The 22,559-nt window shown below is 54.5% G+C and overlaps 2 protein-coding genes across 8 annotated transcripts in view; one reads left to right on the plus strand and one right to left on the minus strand.

Moving 5' to 3' along the window:
- The window catches only part of CHERP (calcium homeostasis endoplasmic reticulum protein), a 24,030-nt gene extending 15,433 nt beyond the window's left edge, over positions 1 to 8,597 (plus strand). For both annotated transcript variants that reach the window (XM_003942254.4, XM_003942253.4), the window contains exons 10-17: positions 1,287 to 1,722; positions 3,785 to 4,023; positions 4,993 to 5,126; positions 5,717 to 5,803; positions 6,109 to 6,252; positions 6,354 to 6,470; positions 6,886 to 6,980; positions 7,223 to 8,597. In XM_003942254.4, the coding sequence (XP_003942303.1) occupies positions 1,287 to 1,722; positions 3,785 to 4,023; positions 4,993 to 5,126; positions 5,717 to 5,803; positions 6,109 to 6,252; positions 6,354 to 6,470; positions 6,886 to 6,980; positions 7,223 to 7,416 (1,446 nt within the window). In that variant the 3' untranslated portion in view covers positions 7,417 to 8,597. The remainder of the gene's footprint in view (positions 1 to 1,286; positions 1,723 to 3,784; positions 4,024 to 4,992; positions 5,127 to 5,716; positions 5,804 to 6,108; positions 6,253 to 6,353; positions 6,471 to 6,885; positions 6,981 to 7,222) is intronic.
- The window catches only part of C14H19orf44 (chromosome 14 C19orf44 homolog), a 26,092-nt gene continuing 9,971 nt past the window's right edge, over positions 6,439 to 22,559 (minus strand). For 3 of the 6 annotated variants that reach the window (XM_039465607.2, XM_074384441.1, XM_074384442.1), the window contains 7 exons: positions 21,854 to 22,169; positions 19,391 to 19,464; positions 17,988 to 18,477; positions 13,985 to 14,080; positions 10,778 to 10,944; positions 9,069 to 9,179; positions 6,439 to 6,525 (listed from right to left, as the gene is read on the minus strand). In XM_039465607.2, the coding sequence (XP_039321541.1) occupies positions 9,108 to 9,179; positions 10,778 to 10,944; positions 13,985 to 14,080; positions 17,988 to 18,477; positions 19,391 to 19,464; positions 21,854 to 22,169 (1,215 nt within the window). In that variant the 3' untranslated portion in view covers positions 6,439 to 6,525; positions 9,069 to 9,107. Of the gene's footprint in view, positions 6,526 to 8,673; positions 8,843 to 9,068; positions 9,180 to 10,777; positions 10,945 to 13,984; positions 16,953 to 17,987; positions 18,478 to 19,390; positions 19,465 to 21,853; positions 22,170 to 22,559 lie in introns of those variants that run through there. The other 3 variants (XM_074384443.1, XM_074384444.1, XM_074384445.1) reach the window with 3 other exon arrangements.

Genomic DNA, 22,559 nt, shown 5'->3' on the forward strand with positions numbered 1-22,559 from the left:
CTGAAGTTGAGAGTTGAAGACCACCCTGACCAACAAGGTGAAACCCCGTCTCTACTGAAAATACAAAAATTAGCTGGGCGTGGTGGTGCATGCTTGTAATCCCAGCTACTCAGGAGGCTGAGGCAGGAGAATCGCTTGAACCTGGGAGGCGATGGTTGCAGTGAGCTGAGATTGCACCACTGCACTCCAGCCTGGGCAATAGAGTGAGACTCCGTCTCAAAAAACGAAAAAAGAAAAAAACAAGGCTGGGCACACAGGCTGATGCTTGCGGTCCCAGCATTTTGGGAGGCTGAGGTGGGTGGATCATTTGAGGTCAGAAGTTTGAGACCATCCTGGCCAACATGGCAAAACCACGCCTCTACTAAAAATACAAAAATTAGCCAAGCGTGGTGATGGGCGTCTGTAATCCCAGCTACTAGAGAGGTTGAGGCAGGAGAATTGCTTGAACCCAGGAGGTGAAGGTTGCAGTGAGACGAGATGGCGCCACTGAGCTCCAGCCTGGGCAACAGAGCCAGACTCCGTCTCAAATTTAAGAAAAAGAAAAGCAAGTAGTTCCTGATATTTGGTATCTGGCCCTCTGGCTTGTCTTGGAAGCCTGGAGAGTGGCAGCCTGGGCCAGCCTCCCCTTAGTGGGGGTCAGCACAGCTACCCCTGTGAGCACAGACAGCGGCCTTCTTGGCCTGTGTGCTCCTCCCCGCCCCAGCCCCAACTGGAGCTTGCCCTCCCAGCTTTACGTCTCCAGCGCAAGAGCTGGTGAGGTTGGAGCCTCGTCTGAAATCTATAGGAAGATGCTGGCCTGGTTTGAGGTTTCCCAGAAGCAGACCCCAAGTCAAGGGTGTGTGGGCAGCAGTGTATCTGGGAGGTGACCCCAGGAGATGGCTTTTGGGGAGAGGGGGAGTGAGTCCCCCTGTAGGTACCTGCGGTGCTTTGAGAAGTGGTACCAGCTGTGCCTCTGTACCATCCCCAATGGGCGAGGGAGCTGGCGTTTGGCAGTGGGAGCGGGGAGCGCCTCGTGACATGCGCGGCCTGTGTGCGGGTGCAGCGTGCCCCAGTGGCCAGAAGGAGCCCCGGGACTGAGATGGGGGTGCAGCGGTTGGGGGTCTGGTCACTTTGCAGCAGCATGTGGCTCCAGCCCAGGGCAGGTGCCCCGCATCCCTGCAGGCCTCAGCAGCGCCCCGACAGCCCGGGGCAGTACCTCCATGGTCTGGGGCAGTGCTGTGATGCCACCGAGCCACTGGTGCTGGGCCCAGACCGTGCAGAGCTAACGCCCTTGCTTTGCCTTGCAGCCGCCAGAGCAGCCGCCCTATCCGCACCACCAGGGCGGCCCGCCCCACTGCCCGCCCTGGAACAACAGCCACGAGGGCATGTGGGGCGAGCAGCGTGGCGACCCCGGCTGGAACGGTCAGCGCGACGCGCCCTGGAACAACCAGCCCGACCCGGCCTGGAACAGCCAGTTCGAGGGCCCCTGGAACAGCCAGCACGAGCAGCCGCCCTGGGGCGGGGGCCAGCGCGAGCCGCCCTTCCGCATGCAGCGACCCCCGCACTTTCGGGGGCCCTTCCCACCCCACCAGCAGCACCCACAGTTCAACCAGCCTCCACACCCCCACAACTTCAACCGCTTCCCGCCCCGCTTCATGCAGGACGACTTCCCGCCGCGGCACCCCTTTGAGCGGCCACCCTATCCCCATCGCTTCGACTACCCCCAGGGGGACTTCCCTGCCGGTGAGTGCATGGGCACGGGGAGGGCCGGGCGGAGAGGCCCACGGGCAGGCTGGTGGGGCTGTTTGTGGCCCTGGCGTGCTCCCGAGTATCAGTGCTCGGGGACAGGCAAAGGGTCGCGGGACGTTGGAGGAGCCCAGCCAGGTTCTCGGGAAGTGGGACACAGACTCAGCCTTGCCGCACTGATTAGGCTGGGCTGGCCACAGAGGTGGCTACTCCCATCCCCTCCTCAGCCGCGCCAGGAGCTGCGGGCACCATCTGCCCCTCTGCAGATGAGACATCTGACAGGAAAAAGGTTCTGGCCGTGGGTGGGCATGGCAAGGGCAAGGTGGGGCTGCTTTCTGCTGCTGCTTGCTTTTTGCATCAGTTTTCCTGGCGCGGTGACTCACACCTGTAATGCCAGCACTTTGAGAGGCCAAGGCAGGCGGATCAGGAGGTCAGGAGTTTGAGACTAGCCTAACCAACGTGGTGAAACCTTGTCTCTACTAAAAATACAAAAATTAGCCTGCACCTGTAATCCCAGCTACTCAGGAGACTGAGGCAGGAGAATTGCTTGAACCTGGGAGGCAGAGGTGCAGTGAGCTGAGATCACACCACTGCACTCCAGCCTGCATCAGAGCAAGATTCTGTCTCAAAAAAAGAAAAAGTCATGTGGTGTCTGGTGCTTATGGTCCCAGCTGCTCAGAAGGCTGAGGTTACGGTGAGCCATGATCACGCCACTATACTCCACCCTGGGCGACAGACCTTGGCTCAAAAACAAAATAGTTTTGTTGAGTTTCTTTTTAAAACATTTTTATTTTTTTCTGTCTTTATTTTTTTTTAAGATGGGGTTTCAGCATGATGGCCAGGCTGGTCTTGAACTCCTGACCTCAGGTGATCTACCCACCTTGGCCTCCCAAAGTGCTAGGATTACAGGCGTGAGCCACCGCGCCTGGCCCTTAATTTTATTTTAAATAGAGATGGGGTCTTGCTATGTTGGCCAGGCTAATCTCAAGCTCTAGCTCAAGCAATCATCCCATTTCAGTCTTTGGAGTAGCTGGGTCCACAGGTGTGAGCCACCAAGCCCAGTATCTTTTAAAAATTTTATTTATTTGTAGTCTTTTAGTGCTGCTTTTGTTGTTTTTTTTTGTTTGATTGAGACTGAGTCTCACTCTGTCACCCTAGGTAGAGTGCATGGTGTAATCTCTGTTCACTACGGCCTCCTCCTCCTGGGTTCAAGTGATTCTTCCACCTCAGCCTCCTGAGTAGCCAGGATTACGGGCGTCCGCCATCACACTCAGCTAATTTTTGTGTTTTTAGTAGAGGCCGGGTTTCCCCATATTGGCAGGCTGACCTGAAACTCCGGCCTCAAGTGATGCACTCGCCTTGGCCTCTTAAAGTGCTGGGATTACAGGCGTGAGCCACTGCGCCTGCCCGTCTGCCTTTACATACATTTCTGGTGATAAGTGCAGCTTGGAGGCTGCTTGGCACATTTCTTGCTTTTATTTATGGCTTGGGCTGACACCATAAAGTCCCGCAGCCTGGGCGGCTTAAACAGTTAGAATGTATGGTCTTAAGGATCTGGGGGCTGGAGGTTCGAGGTTGTGGTGTGGCAGGTTCAGGTTAGTGTCTTCCTATCTCCTTGGCTCATAGGTGACCGGCTTCTCTCTACGTGTCTGTGTCTGAATCTCTTCTTAGAAGGACACTAGTCACATTGGCTGAGGGCCCACCACCATGACTTCATTTTAACTCATGTGTCTTGAAAGTCCCATTCTCCAAAGACAGTCCCGTCCTGAGCTGCTGAGGGGTGGACTTCAGTGTGTGAATTCGGAGGTCACAGCTTGGCCGTCACATTGCAGTTTTCAGCTTTTGTGGTTCTCTTCTCTCAGCCTCAGGCTTCCTTGGCTGTGCCTGTTGGAGCCCGGCTCCTCCCTGCCTCACTGCCTGGCCTTGAGCAGTGAGAGGTGCTGGGCAGGCTCCCAGGAGGGGCTGGCCTCCTGGCCCCTCACTGAGCCCCGCCCCTCTAGCACGTGTCACCTGGGAGATCCGACTGGCCTGCGTTCCTGAGACAATCTCTGTTTTGCAGAAATGGGGCCCCCTCACCACCACCCTGGCCACCGCATGCCTCATCCTGGCATCAATGAGCACCCGCCCTGGGCCGGGCCCCAGCACCCTGACTTTGGCCCTCCTCCCCACGGCTTCAACGGGCAGCCCCCCCACATGCGGCGACAGGGCCCGCCCCACATCAACCATGACGACCCCAGCCTGGTCCCCAACGTGCCCTACTTCGATCTCCCTGCCGGGTTGATGGCCCCCCTCGTGAAGGTAATGCCCCTCGGCAGGCTCCAAGCTGAGCACGTTCACCCTGCTGTCCCGTTTCTCCCATGAGAAATGAACACATGGGACCAGGTGCCTTCTGGGGCACCTCTTCCTCATCTCCCACTCACCGGGGACCCTGATCAGTCAGTGGGAGGGGTCTAAACCTGAGTTGCACGGTGTGGCCGTGAGTGATGCCGTGCCTGCCCTGCCTCCCCTGTCCCTGCCACAGGGAGCTGCAGCTACTCGGGGTCGGTTGGGCTGTGAGGCACAAGTACTCCCTTCGTCCCTCTTGGTCTAGGCCCTCAGAAGCCACCTTGTCCCAGGGCTGGAGGGGATGTCTCAGGAGGAGCCACCTGTGAGCTGTGGCTGTCAGGCACACAGGGAGGGGGTGGCCCTGGAGTAGCCGGGCAGGGCTGGCATCAGCTGGCACCACTGTGGGGTGGCCGGAGCATAGGGCAAGAGGAGGTAAGGCGAGTAGGGGCCGGGGCCGGGGCTGGGGGGCTCCAAGGGGATGCTGGTCACTGCCACTTCCTACCCCCTCTCAGACGTCCACCTGGAAGTCCAGGCAGGCTTCATGGAGCCATGGGCAGCAGGGAGAGCTGCAAGCAGGGGGCCCAGACAAGCCGGGCAGGCCAGCAGGCTCCAGGGCTGCGGCCGAGAGTGTTCCAATGGAGGGGCCTACCTCGTGTCTGTGAATAAACCGGGGTTATTCATGTCACCTGAGTTTGGAGACCATGTCTCCTGTGGGTGGTTTTCTGAAGAGAACCCTGTGACTGTCATCAGCCTCAGAGCAGCTGTGACCTTCCATGGTTGGTGTGGCTGAAGTCCTGCGAGAGAGAGGGGTTCCCCAAGAGGGACGGATAAGGACCTCTGGTGCCCAGGACACCCCTGACACTGACCCTACTCCTTTCGCACTGTGGGTGGGACTGAGGGGGCCCCGCCCAGGCACGGTGACAGCTGGGTTCTCTGCTACAGCTGGAAGACCATGAATACAAGCCTTTGGACCCTAAAGACATCCGCCTCCCTCCCCCAATGCCGCCCAGCGAGAGGCTGCTGGCCGCGGTGGAGGCCTTCTACAGCCCCCCGTCCCACGACAGACCCAGGAACAGGTATGAGGCCTGGGTTGGTGGGGAGGGAGGAGGAGGGAGGAGGCCTCTCTCCCGCTCCCAGCCACCTCCTGCCCAGGCTAGAAAAATGTGGCTGTCCTGCAGGAGGGAACCACCCCCTACCCCGAGTGACAAGTTTGTGTCACAGGCACAACACACACCTGGCCTTCAGCGAAGGTGGTTTTAATGGAGACACATGAGCAGGAGAAAGTATGGCAGGTGCGGCGCAGGGCACGTCTGAGAAGCAGCAGGCATGTCCGCCCGTGAATCAGGGCTCCTGTTCCCCAGTGCCACGGACCACAGGTGCCCACCATGTCAGCAGAACAGCCAGGTGGCAAGGGCATGGGCAGCAGAGGAGCCCCTGGCCTGCAGGAGGACGGGCCCATGGGAACGCTGAGCCAAGGGCCTCTGCGCCCGTGGTCGGAGCCCCGTCCCCAGGGCGAGCGTGTCCTGCAGGCAAGAGGGAGAGGGCCTGGCCCCTGGCCACAGGGCCACGTACTCTCAAGGGTTCTGCGGGTTCACTCCTGATGACTTTTTCACGAGCGCCCTGCGCATGGGCGTCGTGTGCTCACACGGGATATCATGTCTTGCAGTGAAGGCTGGGAGCAGAACGGTCTCTATGAGTTCTTCCGAGCAAAAATGCGGGCCCGGCGGAGGAAAGGCCAGGAGAAGAGGAACAGGTAAAGCTGCAGGCGCCTGCTGTGGCCGGGCAGCCAGGGCCCACAGCCTGTGATGATGGGTAGGCTCACAGCGGGCCCCTCACACGGCCTGTGCCTGTGGGGCGCTGTTTTCCACAAGGCCTGAATGAACACAGCAGCAAGTTCAGCCATACTGTTTAATACCATTGCTGCGGCTGTGGTGTCGTATCCACGCCAGACCCCCTGCATCTGGGGTCTTCCAGGAACCTGAGGGTCAGGGTGGGCCGGGTCCAGGCCACAGGCAGACAGGCCCCCCGGGCACCCGATCATCAGGCCTCTCCCCGCAGCGGACCCTCAAGGTCTCGGAGCAGATCCAAGAGCCGAGGGCGTTCTTCCTCCCGCTCCAACTCGAGATCCTCCAAGTCGTCAGGCTCGTACTCAAGGTCCAGGTCGCGCTCCTGCTCCCGCTCCTACTCCCGCTCCAGATCCAGGTAGGCGGAGGCCGCCTCGGGAGGGCAGTGCCCAGGGCCTCTTCCTGCGGCCTCCCCACAGCGCCTGGCTGCTGCCGACACGTGGACACTCTTCCCTGCAGAAGCCGGAGCAGGTCGCGCTCCTCCAGAAGCCGTTCCCGGTCCCAGTCGCGGTCCCGGTCCAAGTCGTACTCCCCGGGAAGGAGACGTCGGTCACGGTCCAGGAGCCCCACCCCGCCGTAAGATCCTATCTTGACTGCCATGCTGGTGATGCTGGGACTCTGTGGTGCTTTGCTGTGAATATGGAAGCATTGGTGGTTAGGAGCCCGCCAGTTAGCCTAGGGACAGGGGCACCCCTCACCGCCCCCGACAGCAGTCACTTGGCCATGCCTGAGGCAGTAGTTGGCATCTGCTAACCACCGTCAGGGCTCACTGTCCCACCCTCGGTGCTGAGTGTACGGTGGGTGGGTGGGCATCAGCGGCTGAAGCCCCCTTATCTGGCTGATGCAGGATAAACGGGTTTAGCGCAAAATCTGCCTACAGCGTTGCCTGGCGATGGTGAGCACATGCGAGCCACAGCTCTGAGGCCCCATCGCTGTCACGCCAGTAAATGTCTCAGTTACTCCTTAAAAGAATAACCTGTCTCGATTTTAGTTCCTCTGCTGGTCTGGGTTCTAATTCAGCACCTCCCATCCCTGACTCGAGGCTCGGAGAAGAGAACAAAGGCCATCAGATGCTGGTGAAAATGGGTAAGGCGGGGGCACGCGGACGGCTCGGGAAGGATCTTCACGGCGTGCTGGGCCTGGCGTGTGGGGAGGGATGGAGTCCGGCCGGTCCTGACTCTGCCCAGAGCCTCTAGACAGGGCTGGCCTGCGGGGTTCTCTCTCCCTACCCGTCTCCCGTGTCCACACTGCCTGTCTGTGTACCCGGCCGCCCGTGCACCCGCATCCGCCCCGCCCTGTTGCAGTCGTGATCGTGCATCTCTTTCCAGGCTGGAGTGGCTCTGGCGGCCTCGGTGCGAAGGAGCAAGGGATCCAGGACCCCATCAAGGGTGGGGACGTCCGGGATAAGTGGGACCAGTATAAAGGCGTGGGCGTGGCCCTGGACGACCCCTACGAGAACTACCGCAGGAACAAGAGCTACTCCTTCATCGCCCGCATGAAGGCCAGGGACGAGTGCAAGTAGGCGCCTGTGCGGGGAGCTGCGCTGGTGGCCAGCGGTGCCAGCTGTGGGACCTTCCTGGCGGACTGGCAGTGGAAGATCACGGTGACAGCTCAGTTCTCCCACCGTCTCCACGGGTGGAGAGCCCCACAGGAAGAGAAGGAAGACCAGCGCATGCCCAGTGGGAGCACCGTGCTCGCAGCAGCCACCAGGGCCCCAGGCTCGTTTTCCTTCACACTGAAGCAAGAAACACAAGATCCTCTGCCCCCGAGAAAGACTTCACCCACGAAGGGATGGATGCGCATCTGCCCTAAGTCAGAGCAAAGCCTCCTCTCAGGCTCCAGAAGTGTGTGCAGGAGGGGTCGGCCCAGGCCACAGCTGGTGCCCTAGCTCCCCGGCTCCTGGCACCCATGTGCCCTGACCCGCCTTACCCTCAGCTGTGTAGGGAGAATGCCGAGGCCCAGTGCCATGACTGCCCACAGACGATAGAAAAACAGAAACACAAAACTTTGACTTGGAAAGTCAAGCAAGGTTTTCATTTTTATCCCCCTTGGTTTAGTTTTAGAAGAATACTGACCTGAGAGGAGGCCCAGTGAGATTCTCAAACCCGATTCCTTGAAGGCATACTGGCCCTTAGTTATTTTAGTTGTGTAAGTTGATATTTTTTTTCTGGAATGTTAGCCATGTGCTGTTGTCTGGGAATCAAGATTCTAACAGGAAACCAGCTTAAGGCACTTCAGGTCGAGTGCTGCCCTCAGAGTCCATGCCGGTCGCATCCCCTGCTTCGGTTTCGCACTTGGAAGAACCCCGCGCTGGCTGGAGTACACACGACGGCCCAGTCCCATCCAGAGCGTGGAGCCCGCCCCCCCCCCCCACCAGCCAGGGCCTCCCACTCCGTCATTTCACACCCCACAGGGAGGGGAGTACATGCCCCCTGGGAATCAGCCACGCCTCGTGTCCGTGGGCAGCCCAGTGCAATGCCATTCATTTGTACAAAGACATTTTTGAAAAATTGTTTTCAATAAGATGCAAAATCCTCCAACTTTTCAACCCAATGTGATAAAATATTTGATTCTGTTCTAGATTTCTTGTAGCTGTGAATTGTTAAAACGTTATAATTCAGGATAAAACGTAAACACGTGCTGTTAGCAATTTCTTGTGGATTTCATTGTTTTGCCTTCAAATAAAGCCTTTTTTTAAAGACCTTTCTCCCCGCTTGTGGAAGTCAGAAGTGTACTCAGGCTGAGTGAGGAGACGCGTGTCCTGGTTTGAGCTGTGCCACTTGGGGTCAGGCTCTGCCCAGTGGCTCACATGGCGTCCCCAGCATGCCTGGTCTCATGTCCTCATCGTCGAGCAGGGCTTCTCCCGTCCACCCTGCCTCCCTCTGACTTGCTGGGAAGCCAGGACCTGCCTGGGTGGAACTGCTCTGCAGAGGCTGGTGGCCCCTCTCCTGTGAGTGAAGACAGCTCCACTGAAACTCCCTTTCCACTGGCCTGCAGTGTCCTAGAGCTGGGCGTGCTGTTGGGAGAACTGTCACTGACTGAGCTGGGATTTGGCTCAGAGGAATACAGGACCCTCACTCCAGCACTACCTGTCCCCACCACGGAACTGGATGCTGAGGGAGGGAGGGGGGGTGTGACTGCGCACGCACACTCTGAGTACACAGGATGGGGTACCTTTCCTTAGACGTCACGTCAGGTTCCACCCGCTGGTGCTCACAGCTCCTTGGTCACCTCCTCCAGGGCGTCCTCCATGGTCAGCGGGGCAGGCCTGTGGCGTCTAATGTACTGTCAGGCAAAAGACACACCGCGCTGTCACCACCACCACCTCAGCACACTCGGGGTGCTGGAGGAGGGAGTGGAGCCGGCAGCTGTCCTGCCCCCCCAGCAGGCTCCTCTCTGGCTGACGGAAGCAGAAAGCATAAAACAGGCTGTGTGTGACACGCTAGCACACAGGAGTGCCTGGGGGCTGTGGGAACACAGGGTAGAGGGACACTCAGGTGAGCCCTGCGATGGGTGAGCCCTCACAGAAGGGAGGGGCACCTGTGGGTGTCCTCGGAGCAGGTGGGATCTGGGAGAAGTGCCTGGAGCAGGCAGCTGGGAACTATGGCAGGCTGCAGGCAGGTGCCATGGAGAGGTGACTTCTGCCTGCAAGGCATGGGCTGATGGACGCCCAACAGAGGCACGAGTTCAAAGACCCGAGGGCTGCAATGAACAAATTTCAGAATGTAGAGACCCAATGGGACTCAACCTGCCCTCTTCAGCAGATAAACCACAGGAAACGAGAGGCCCGGGGTGCAGGGGGCCCCGAGGGCAGCACTTCCAAACCAGCGTCCCTGGGCACACCCCGCCTGCTTGTGGGCCCACCACCGCTTTCATTTTTGAGATGGAGTCTTGCTCCGTCACCCGGGCTGGAGTGCAGTACCATGATCTCGGCTCACTGCAACCTCCAGCTCCCGGTTCAAGTGATTATCCTGCCTCAGCCTCCCAAGAAGCTGAGACTACAGGTGCGCGCCACCATGTCTGGCAAATTTTTGCATTTTTAGTAGAGATGGGGTTTCACCATGTTGGCCGGGCTAGTCTCAAACTCCTGACCTCAGGTGATCCACCCACCACAGCCTCCCAAAGTAATGGGATTACAGGCGTGAGCCACTGTGCCCAGCTGGTAATCAGACAAATTCTTAGAGGGTACGAAAGCGGTGAGGGTGATCACTAAGAAGATCTGAGGGCCGGGTGCGGTGGCTCAAGCCTGTAATCCCAGCACTTTGGGAGGCCAAGGCGGGTGGATCACGAGGTCAAGAGATCGAGACCATCCTGGTCAACATGGTGAAACCCTGTCTCTACTAAAAAATACAAAAATTAGCTGGGTGTGGTGGCACGTGCCTGTAATCCCAGCTACTCGGGAGGCTGAGGCAGGAGAATTGCTTGAACCCAGGAGGCGGAAGTTGCAGCAAGCCAAGATCGTGCCATTGCACTCCAGCCTGGGTAACAAGAGTGAAACTCCATCTAAAAAAGATCTGGGCTTCCCGTCTTCCCCTGGTCCCATCTCAGGTGACTCTCAGAAGCCTCAGTGAAAGGGACAGGACCCCACCCACGAGAGAAGACACTACCATGGACAGCAGGTCCCTTTAGTCTGAGGTCACACAGCCCAAGCAGGGCTGGCTGCAAGGTGCAGGAGCTCAGCACCCCACCATGTACTGGCTCTTGCCACAGGGTGGTATGAAATCAGGCTCCCTCCTTCCCAAAGGACAGAGAGTGATGGCCCCATCACATCCCTGCAGTCCTGGGCTGAGCGCTGGAGCCTGGGCCCCGGCCACTATCCCTTCAGCTGGCATCTGGAAGCTGCTGTGCCTCCACTGCCCTGCCCCATGGGGAGCCGCGCTCACCTCTTTGGCTTCCTCCAGGGTGTGGTAGTGGAAGGAGTCTGCGTCCAGGGAGTGCAGGAGGGAGGCGTGCAGGTGCCGGCTGGCCTGGATGAACTGCTGCGTCAGGCTCAGCTGCTGCTTCAGCATGTCGTGTAGCGCCAGCACGGCCGGGCTGTAGGCAGTCAGGGCTGCCCCAGCTCCGCGTCACTCAGTGGCTTCACCGGGGCCCCACAAATGCTACTACCCTGCCCCTCCCCCACTGCTCAGGTGCCAGGCTGCCTTCTGAAATCTTATTTGTTTTTTTTTGGAGACAGGGTCTCGCTCAGTCGCCCAGGCTGGGGTGCAGTGGTACGGTCATAGCCACTGCAGTCTCCACCTCCTGGGTTTAAGCAATACTTCAGCCTGTAGTCTCCTGAATAGCTAGGACTAAAAGTGCATGTCCCTATGCCCGGTTCTTTTTTTCTGAGATGGAGTTTTGCTCTGTTGCCCAGACTGGAGTGCAATGGTGTGATCTCGGCTCACCGCAACCTCTGCCTCCTGGGTTCAAGCAATCCTCCTGCCTCAGCCTCCCGAGTAAATGAAATTACAGGCATGTGCCACCACGTCCAGCTAATTTTGTATTTTTAGTAGAGACAGGACTTCCCCTTGTTGGTCAGGCTGGTCTCCAACTCCCAATGTCAGGTGATCCGCCCACCTTGACCTCCCAAAGTGCTGGGATTAGACATGAGCCACCAGGCCTGGCCACCTGGCTCATTTTTAATTTTTTTTTTTTTTTAAGAGATGGGATCTTATTATGTTGCCCAAGCTGGTCTCAAAATCCCGGCTTTGAGCTATTCTCCTGCCTCAGCCTCCCAAAGTGCTGAGATTACAGGTGTGAGCCACCATGCCCAGCAAAAAATACTGTTTTTCCAAAAAACAAGTTTTCTTGTTATAACCAGTACATTTTAATATCATCACAATTTTTTTTAATTATAAAATTGAAGGCCAGATGTGGTGGCTCATGCCTATAATCCCAATGCTTCGGAAGGCCAAGATTAAAGGATCACTTGAGGCCAGGAGTTCAAGACCAGCCTGGGAAACATAATGAGACATATCTTTACAAAAAAAAAATTTTTGAATTAAAAAAAAATAGCCAGGCGCAGGGGTTAATGCCTATAATCCCAGCACTTTGGGAGGCCAAGGCAAGTGGGTCATCTGAGGTCAGGAGTTCAAGACCAGCCTGGTCAACATGGCAAAACCCATGTCTACTAAAAATACAAAACTTAGCCAGGCATGGTGGCAAATGCCTGTAATGCCAGCTACTCAGAGGCTGAGGCAGGAGAATCACTTAAACCCAGGAGGTGGAAGTTGCAATGAGCTGAGATCATGCCACTGCACTACAGCCTAGGTGATAGAGACAGACTCCATCTCAAAAAAATGAAATAAGGCCAGGGGCAGTGACTTATGCCTGTAATTCCAGCATTTTGGGAGGCCGAGACGGGCAGATCATGAGGTCAGGAGTTCAATACCAGCCTGGCCAACATAGTGAAACACCGTCTCTACTAAAAATACAAAAAGAAAATTAGTTGGGCGTGTTGGCAGATCCCTGTAGTCCCAGCTACTTGGGAGGCTGAGGCAGGAGAATTGCTTGAACTCAGGAGGCGGAGGGTGTAGTGGGCCGAGATCATGCCACTGCACTCCAGCCTGGATGACAGAGACTCTGCCTCAAAAAAAAAAAAATTAATTAATTAAAAAATTGGCTGGGACCAGGTACGGTGGCTCACGCCTGTAATCCCAGCACTTTTGGAGGCCGAGGCAGGCGGATCACCTGAGGTTGGGAGTTCGAGACCAGCCTGACCAACATGGTGAACCCCTGTCTCTACTAAAAATACAAAATTAGCCAGCTGTGTTGGTGCATGCCTGTAATCCCAGCTACTCCAGAGGCCGAGTCAGGAGAATCGCTTGAACCTGGGAGGCGGAGGTTGCAGTGAGCCAATATCGAGCCACTGCACTCCAGCCTGGGCAACAAGAGTGAAACTCCATCTCAAAAAAAAAAAAAAAAAAAAAATGGCCGGGCACAGTGGCTCATGCCTATAATCCTAGCACTTTGGGAGGCTGAGGTAGGCAGATCACCTGAGGTCAGGAATTTGAGACCAGCCTGGCCAACATGGTGAAACCCCATCCCTACTAAACATACAAAAATTAGCTGGGCATGGTGGCGCATGCCTATAATCCCAGTTGCTCAGGAGGCTGAGAAACGAGAATCACTTGAACCTGCGAGGTGGAGGTTACGGTGAGCCAAGATCACGCCACCACACTCCAGCCTGGGGGACAAATGTGAGACTCCATCTCAAAAAAAAAAAAAAAAAAATTCCAAAAGGGAAAAAAACAGCTGATACCAGACGGACTCCTATGTGTACCACAAGCCTTTAGTGGCTCCACTGGACTCGGCAAAGACTAAACTCTCTCAGATGGCTGTGGGGGCCCCTTCGTCATTCGGCCCCTTCCTCGTGCCTCAGGCTGGACTGGGGCCTTTCTGAAGGCCACACGGACTCAGCCCAGGAGGCACGGGGCATGTCCACCCAGGCTGTGCACCTCAGTATGGGGTCAAATAAGTGTCCTGAGGGGAAATAAATTATGGCTTATTGATGTAATGCCACCAAGGGGAACATACAAGTGACCTTGTGCCGGGTGTGGGGGCTCAGGCCTGTAATCCCAGCACTTTGGGAGACCGAGGCGGGCAGATCACCTGAGGTCAAGGGATTGAGACCACCCTGGCCAACATGGTGAAACCCCATCTCTACTAAAAATACAAAATTAGCCGGGTGTGGTGGCGGGCGCCTGTAGTCCCAGCTACTCAGGAGGCTGAGGCAGGAGAATCACTTGAACCCTGGAGGTGGAGGTCCCAGTGAGTGAAGATCACACCACTGCACTCCAGCCTGGGCAACACTGCGAGACTCCCATCTCAAAACACACAAAAAAAGTGGTCTTGTTGGGGTGCAGGGCACATAGGCATCACTTCACCCTCTTGTTTTGTGTGACATTGGTGTCCCTTTGCAAGAGACAGAAGTTTCTAGGGCATCCACACCTTACCTCTCAGTGGCAGGTGCCATGGCTGCAATAATCCCCACGCAGCAGACCCCTTGCAGCCAGCAATCAAGAGAGTACCCACCTCCAGAGTGGGTGTGAATTTGCAGGTGAAATGAGTCCTGTAAAATGTAACAGGAACCTCCCAAGCCGGGCTGTTACCTTCTACTGCGTCCGCGCTGATCACATGATTGGCGATGGGCGTCGGGTCCACGTAGGCACCTCCCAGGGCAGGCCCCATGGCTGCCATGCCAGCCACTGTCTCAGGGATGAAGGGAGGAGTGAGCAGGCAGGACACGGAGTAATGGCTCTCAGGTCGGCAGGTACGACCCTGGATCAACTACGTGAACCTGTTCTTTCCTCTTTCTGAAGGTGATCGCTACTCTTGCTTTTTTTTTTTGAGACAGGGTCTTGCTTTATTGCCCAGTCTGGAGTGCAGCAGCATACCGCTCACTGCAGCCTCCTGGGCTCACACAATCCTCCCATCTGTCCCCCAAGTAGCTGGGACTACAGGTACGCCACTAGACCTGGGTCATTTTTAAAGTTTTTTTTTTTGTAGAGATATGGTCTCCCTATGTTGCCCAGGGTGGTCTTGAACCCCTGGGCTCAAGGGATCCTCCTGCCTCAGCCTCCAAAAGTGCTGGGAATCACAAGCATGAGCCACTGTGCCTGGCCTTTCTTTGCTTTTTTTAACCTCTTCCCCTTTCAAATATTTCCCAAAGCTGCCTCCATTTTCCTGCTAGGTTTTCGTGGCTCAAAGCACAGGCATCCTAGCTGGGTGCAGCGGGGGCTCCGCCATGGCAGCTGCAGCCGGAAGCCGTGGAGAGCGTGGTCTCCCACCCTTTCTTTTACTTTTTTTTTTTGAGATGGAGTTTCGCTCTTGTTACCCAGGCTGGAGTGCAATGGCGCGATCTCGGCTCACTGCAGCCTCAGCCTCCTGGGTTCAGGCAATTCTCCTGCCTCAGCCTCCTGAGTAGCTGGGATTACAGGCACGTGCCACCATGCCCAGCTAACTTTTTGTATTTTTAGTAGAGACGGGGTTTCACCATGTTGACCAGGATGGTCTCGATCTCTAGACCTCGTGATCCACCCGCCTCGGCCTCCCAAAGTGCTGGGATTACAGGCTTGAGCCACCGCGCCCGGCTTTTTTTTTTTTTTTTAAGTTGCTCCTGTACTGCATACCTGTGTCTCCCAGCCTTTCTTCGAAGGGTCACTGTTGACCTCGGGGTGTCGTGTGTTCCCTGGGCTCTGAAGTCAGCGTGTTTATGGCTGCTATTTTTTCTCGCCCCTTTCCCTGTCAGGCCTGGTCTAGGAAAAGAGGCTCACCAGTGTTTCACAAAGCATTTCTATGTCGGCAAAACTATGGACAGAAGTGCACACAGACACAAACGATTCTGAGCCTGGACCCCAGGTTGAAAATACCATTTAAGCTGGGTGTGGTGGCTCACACCTGTAATCCCAGCACTTTGGGAGGCTGAGCCGGGTGGATCACAAGGTCAGGAGTTCGAGACCCACCTGACCAACATGGTGAAACCTCGTCTCTACTAAAAATACAAAAATTAGCTGGGTGTGGTGGTGAGCACCTGTAAACCCAGCTACTCAGGAGGCTGAGGCAGGAGAATCACTTGAACCTGGGAGGTGGAGGCTGCAGTGAGCCAAGATTGCACCACTGCACTTCAGCCTGGGCGACAGGGCAAGACTCTGTCTCAGAAAGAAAAAACAAACAAAAAACCAAAGAACTGGGCTCAGTGGCTCATAACTGTAATACCAGCACTTTGGGAGGCTGAGACGGGAGGATCACCTGAGGTCAGGCATTTGAGACCAGCCTGACCAACATGGAGAAACCCCATCTCTACTAAAAATACAAAATTAGCCAGGCATGGTAGCACATGCCTGCAATCCCAGCTACTCAGGAGGCTGAGGCAGGAGAATCACTTGAACCTGGGAGGCAGAGATTGCAGTGAGCGAAGATTGTGCCATTGCATTCCAGCCTGGGCAGCAAGAGTGAAATTCCATCTTAGAAAAAAAAAAAAAAAAAAAGAGCCGGGTGTGGTGGCTCACACCTGTAATCCCAGCATTTTGGGAGGCCGAGATGGGTGGATCACGTGAGGTCAGGCGTTTGAGACCAGCCTGGCCAACATGGTGACACCCCATCTCTAGTTTAAAAAAATAAAAATAAAAAAGAAAAGAAAATACCATTTAACACCTCCTGGTGATTTGACTTGGCCAATCTGATTGACTTTCCTTCCTGAGAAACAGACACCAGTCACCCTTCTCCCAGTGGGGGCCAGTCAGGCTGATGTTGGGTTAAGCCCCCAAATCAAAACACATAGATCCAGTGAGAATTACATCACTTTTCACCTCCAGGGACGAGCACAGTCTACCTTGTCAAGAACCATATGGATGAGAAAAGGGAGGTTCCAGGGGAATGTTTATAGCCAGGCATGGTGATGCGTGCCCACAGTTCCAGCGACTAAGGGGGCTAAGGTGAGAGTCGCTGACACCCGGGAGGTCGAAGTTGCAGTGAGCAAAGATTGCACCACTGCACTCTAGCCTAAGTGACAGAGTGAGACCCCATCATATAAAATAAAATAAAATAGGGTGGGCACGGTGGCTCATGCCTATAATCCCAGCACTTTGGGAGGCCGAGGTGGGTGAATCATGAAGTCAGGAGTTCAAGACCACCGTAGCCAAAATGGAGAAACCCCTTCTCTACTAAAAATACAAAATTAGCCCGGCATGGTGGCACATGCCTGTAATCCCAGCTACTCGAGAGGCTGAGGCAGGAGAATCACTTGAATCTAGGAGGCAGAGGTTGCAGTGAGCCAAGATCCCACCACTGCACTCCTGCCTGGGCAACAAGAGCGAAACTCTGTCTCAAAAAAAATTAGTAAATAAAATAAGCAACAAAATAAAATAAAATAATAATATGGGACTGTTGAAAAGAAAGGGGCCTTTCCACCAGCAAGAGCTGAGAATGAAGCTGGGGCTGTGAGAGGTGTCTGCAGGCCAGGCATGGTGGCTCACTCCTGTAGTCCCAGCACCTTGGGAGTCCAAAGTGGTCAGGCGGAAGGATCAGTTGAGCCCCGGAGTTTAAGACCAGACTAGGCAACATAGGGAGACTCTGTCTCTACAAAAAAAAAAAAAACTAAATTATGATCCAGGGCTCGGTGCAGTGGCTCATGCATGAGCCCAGGAGTTTGAGACCAGCCTGGGCAATATGGCAAGACCCCTTCTCTACAAAATACATAAAAATCAGCCAGGCATGGGAGCGCATGTTTGTAATCCTAACTACTAAGGAGGCTGAGGTGGGAAGATCCCCCACGCCTGGGGGGGTTGAGGCTGCAATGAGCCATGACTGGGTCACTGCACTCCAGTTTGGATATCAGAGCAAGACCTCATCTCTGAAAACAGAGTGAGAGAGACGGAGAGATGTGGGGAAAGTCAGCAAAGGAAGTTCATGCTGTAAGACGAAGGCATCCGGTGCGCTGTGGGTGTGGAACAGCAGCCCGGCCTCCACCCGAAGAGGCTGATAGCATCCCCGCCCCAGTTGTGACAACTCATAATGTCTCCAGACCTTGCTGAAGTCCCTCTGTGACAGAATCACTCTGGGTGGGAGCTGCTAACCTAGTCCTCGGTTCTCATCCTCTGAACACTTCGGGGTAGGACACGTCGGGACACACCAGGGCAGCTGCCTCTCATCCATGGAACGGGAAACAGTGGGCCAAGGTACCGGAGTGATTTTTTTTTTTTTTTTTAAACAGAGTCTCATTCTGTCACCCAGGCTGGAGTATCGTGACACGACCTCAGCTCACTGCAACCTCTGCCATCCAGGTTCACGCCATTCTCCTGCCTCAACCTCCTGAGTAGCTGGGATTACAGGCGTGCACCACAATGTCTGGCTAATTTTTGTATTTTTTAGTAGAGACGGGGGTTTCGCCATGTTGGCCAGGCTGGTCTTGAACTCCTGACCTCAAATGATCTGCCCACCTCAGCCTCCCAAAGTGCGTGAGCCACGACACCCGGCCTACCCCCACCCCCAGGTGATTTTATTAAAAGCCCAAATCTCTGGAACCTGAGCTCTCCCACGTCTCCTGGGATGCTGTAAACCACACACTGAGCTCCCCTCCCGGCCACCCCAGCCCCTGCGGACCACCATGCTTACCCTTGGTCCACTCATAGGTGAAGGCGGGATCGGGCGTCTGCACCGCTGTGTCCTTCACAAGGACTCTTGTCACGTGCCTGCCTGGCGTTTTCCTAGACTTGGCTGTTTGTGGAAGGTCTGTCTTCACACTGGAAGAAGATTCAGACAGAACGTCCAGTGTTCTGTCAAGAGACTCCCTGGAACGGGCAGTTGGCTCAGATGCCGTCAGACTTGGAGAGTTTTCAAAATCCTCAGAATAGGCTGAGCTGACTGTGTTCACCATGGAGGCTTCAGATGGCGGCTGCATGCTGGAAGCACTGTCCGGCTGGATGCCAGGAACCGAGCTGGCACTGAGATGCTCTGAGACCTCGCTCTCATGCCCCTCTGCAGAGGCGGACTTTCCCCACAATGCCCAGCTCCTCGCCTGGGCAGGCCTCAGGGCATCCTGCCCAGCAGCTGCCTCAGCTCTGAAGATTGTGCCAGCTGTTTTTTCCCTGTTACCACCTTCCTCCTAAAAAGGAATGGCAGAGGTGGCTGGGAAGTGTTTTGGAAAGATCAACATGCTAGGATCACCGCATTCCTAGGAGCTGGGACCTCCGGCACTCCAGCAGGCAAGGGGACAGACTGGGTCCTCATTAGGTGTGGTCATGGAGTATTCTCAACAGAACAGAACTCCTGAGTCTTCAGCATGGGATGTCCACCGGCTGCAGGGAACCCAGAGGGTGTGATGCATGCTTAGGTGGCACGGATGGCATTTAACGTTTCATTGACCAGGCACAGTGGCTCACGCCTGTCGTCCCAGCACTTTGGGAGGCTGAGGCGGGTGGATCACCTGAGGTCAGGAGTTCGAGACCAGTCTGACCAACATGGAGAAACCATAACTCTACTAAAAAAATACAAAAGTAGCCAGGCATGGTGGCACATGCCTATAATCCCAGCTCTTTGGGAGGCTAAGGCAGGAGAATTGCTTGAACCCAGGAAGGTTGTGGTGAGCCAAGATTGCACCACTGCACTCCAGCATGGGTAACAAGAGCGAAACTCCATCTCAAAAAAAAAAAATTCATCATGGACTTAAGGACTTTAGATGACTGAGTGGTAGAATCCTTTGAGCTCAGGAGTTCAAGACCTGCCTGGGCAACATAGCAAAACCCTATCTCTATAAGAAAAAAACTTAGGCCAGGCACAGTGGCTCATCCCAGCGCTTTGGGAGGCCAAGTTAGACAGATCAAAAAGAATCGAAATTGGGCCGGGCACGGTGGCTCACACCTGTAAATCCCAGCACTTTGAGAGGCCCAGTGGGGAGGATTGCTTGGGCCCAGTTTGAAGCTAGCCTGGGCAACACAGTGAGACCCCGCCTATACTTAAAAACAAATTTTTTTAAAGCAAAAAACCATCGACAATGAAAATGACTTTGTGGTACTTACTTCCTGTTCCAGATCTGAGTTCTTACTGACAACGGGAGCCAGATCGTCAAGCGATACAATATTTATTCTGAACTCTGTAATTTAAAAAATAGTATAGCATTTACATTTACTCCTTTATTTACTCCATAATGTTTTTTAAATCTTCTACATTTCTTTTTTTTTTGAGATAGAGTTTTACTCTGTGGCCCAGGCTGGAGTGCAATGGCACGATCTTTGCTCAACACAACCTCCGCCTCCCGAGTTCAAGTGATTCTCCCACCTCAACCTCCCAGTAGCTGGGATTACAAGTGCCTGCCACCTTGCCCCGCTAAGTTTTGTATTTTTAGTAGAGACAGAATTTCACCATTTGGCCAGGCTGATCTCAAAATCCTGGCCTCAAGTGAATTGTCTGCCTCAGCCTCCCAAAGCACTGGGATTATAGGCGTGAGCCACTGTGCCCAGACTAATCGTCCATAAATGTTTAGAAAGATATGAAGACATGCAGTCCCTGTCCTCAAAATACCAGCCCAGAAGTCAGCAAACCTTTTCTCTACAGGACTAGGTGGGGCAGGGCATGGTGGTTCACACCTGCAATCCCAGCACTCTGGGAGACTGAGACAGGATGATCACTTGAGCCCAGGTGTTTGAGACCAGCCTGGGCAACATAGTGAGACCCCATCTCTACAAAAAAATTAAAACATGGCCGGGCGTGGTGGCTCAAGCCTGTAATCCCAGCACTTTGGGAGGCTGAGGCGGGCGGATCACGAGGTCAAGAGATTGAGACCATCCTGGCCAACATGGTGAAACCCCGTCTCTACTAAAAATACAAAAATTAGCTGGGCATGGTGGCGCGTGCCTGTAATCCCAGCTACTCAGGAGACTGAGGCAGGAGAATTGCCTGAACCCAGGAGGCAGAGGTTGCGGTGAGCCGAGACCACGCCATTGCACTCCAGCCTGGGTAACAAGAGCGAAACTCCATCTCAGAAAAAAAAAAAAAAAAAAAATTAAAACATTAGCCTGGCATGGTGGTGTGCACCTGTCCAGCTTCGGGGGACAGTGTGTCAGCTGTGACTACTCAGCTCCACGGTCACAGTGTGAAAGCAGCCATAGACAATGTGTGAAGGAAGGTGCATGGCTGCCTTCCAAGAAAGCTTTATAAAGACAGAAGACAGGCCCGCTGGCCCCTGGTCTAGACAGATTAGCAGCTGATCAAAGTGCACTGCAGGAAGGTGCTGAGAAGCGCGAGTGTAGTGTACGCGGTAGGAGGCAGCGGGACACCAGCCAGCTGGGGAGGAAGCAGGGGACAGACTTCGGGGCAGGGACAGACCTGAAACATGGCCCCAAAGCATCCTGTGTTGTCATTTACAGCAAGTTCATAGACTATGAGTTATGAAAAATAAAATAAAACAAAACACACAGTGCAGCAAATCAAAGGTACTGCAGAACCTTAGGGTGGAGGCCAGTGCCTGAGTGAAGTGTGTGCCGGGACCCAGGAGTGTGGGGTTGGAGATTCTAGTGCTCCAGCAGGTTTTGGGGTTTAAAAAAAAAATTTTTTTTTTTTTTTCAGACAGAGTCTCGCTCTGTCAGGAGGCTGGAGTACAATGGTGTGATCTCGGCTCACTGCAGCCTCTGCCTCCCAGGTTCAAGCAATTCTCCTGCCTCAGCCCCCTCACTACCATGCCCAGCTAATTTCTGTATTTTTAGTAGAGATGAGGTTTCACCATGTTACCCAGGATGGTCTCGATATATTGACCTCCTGGGAGGCCGAGGCAGGCGGATCATGAGGTCAGGAGTTCGAGACCAGCCTAATATGGTAAAACCCTATTTCTACTAAAAAAGTACAAAAATTAGCCAGGCGTGGTGGTGCACGCCTATAGTCCCAGCTACTTGGGAGGCTGAAGCAGGAGAATCACTTGAACCCAGGAGGAGGAGGGTGCAGTGAGCCGAGATCATGCCACAGCACTCCAGCCTTCATGACAGAGTGAGACTCCGTCTCAGAATTTAAAAGAAATAAAGCCGGGTGCGGTGGCTCAAGCCTGTAATCCCAGCACTTTGGGAGGCCAAGGCGGGTGGATCACGAGGTCGAGAGATCGAGACCATCCTGGTCAACATGGTGAAACCCCGTCTCTACTAAAAATACAAAAAATTAGCTGGGCATGGTGGCTCGTGCCTGTAATCCCAGCTACTCAGGAGGCTGAGGCAGAAGAATTGCCTGAACCCAGGAGGCGGAGGTTGCGGTGAGCCGAGATTGCGCCATTGCACTCGAGCCTGGGTAACAAGAGCAAAACTCCGTCTCAAAAAAATAAAAATAAAAATAAAAATAAAAAAATAAAAGAAATAAAAAGGAAAGAAAGCTGGGAGAGTATGATGTGGCTCAAAATTTCCTGCCTGTGGCAATGCCCTGTGACCAGCACATCAGGGACTCTAAAGGTGGCCTCACCCTTCCTGCCCAAGGTACTGGCTTTGCACTGGGATTGGGATTACCGTCGAGGCTGTCATCAGCACCTTCTGAAACTGACTCGTCTACAGACTCAGCCTCACTCCCTCCAGGGGAGGACGCAAGCTTGACGTGCCCCATCTTTAAAGAGACTGATTTCGAAAAGGCGCCTGTGATGGAAACTGACGGCGTATGGGAGGCGGTGACATCGGAAACGTGACTCTGCGGGGACTGTGCTCTTGAGCAAGCGCTGTGAAGGGTCCTGTCTGCTGCTAGGGAGGTTGGCAGGCATGATGTCTGAGAAGGCTTTGCACTGGAGAGTTCCACGCTGGGTACAGTAAATGCTCTCGGTTCAGATGGGACCTGATATAAAATACTTGAAATTAACAAACTAATTTTTTTTAAATTATTGTTATTAATTTTTTTTTTTTTTTTTTGAGATGGAGTTTCGCTCTTGTTACCCAGGCTGGAGTGCAATGGCGCGATCTTGGCTCACCGCAACCTCCGCCTCCTGGGTTCAGGCAATTCTCCTGCCTCAGCCTCCTGAGTAGCTGGGATTACAGGCACGCACCACCATACCCAGCTAATTTTTTGTATTTTTAGTAGAGACGGGGTTTCACCATGTTGACCAGGATGGTCTTGATCTCTTGACCTCGTGATCCACCCGCCTGGGCCTCCCAAAGTGCTGGGATTACAGGCTTGAGCCACTGCGCCTGGCCTTTTTATTTATTTATTTATTTATTTTGAGATAGA

The sequence above is a fragment of the Saimiri boliviensis genome, chromosome 14, assembly GCF_048565385.1.
Source record: "Saimiri boliviensis isolate mSaiBol1 chromosome 14, mSaiBol1.pri, whole genome shotgun sequence".
Taxonomy (NCBI): Eukaryota; Metazoa; Chordata; class Mammalia; order Primates; family Cebidae; genus Saimiri; species Saimiri boliviensis.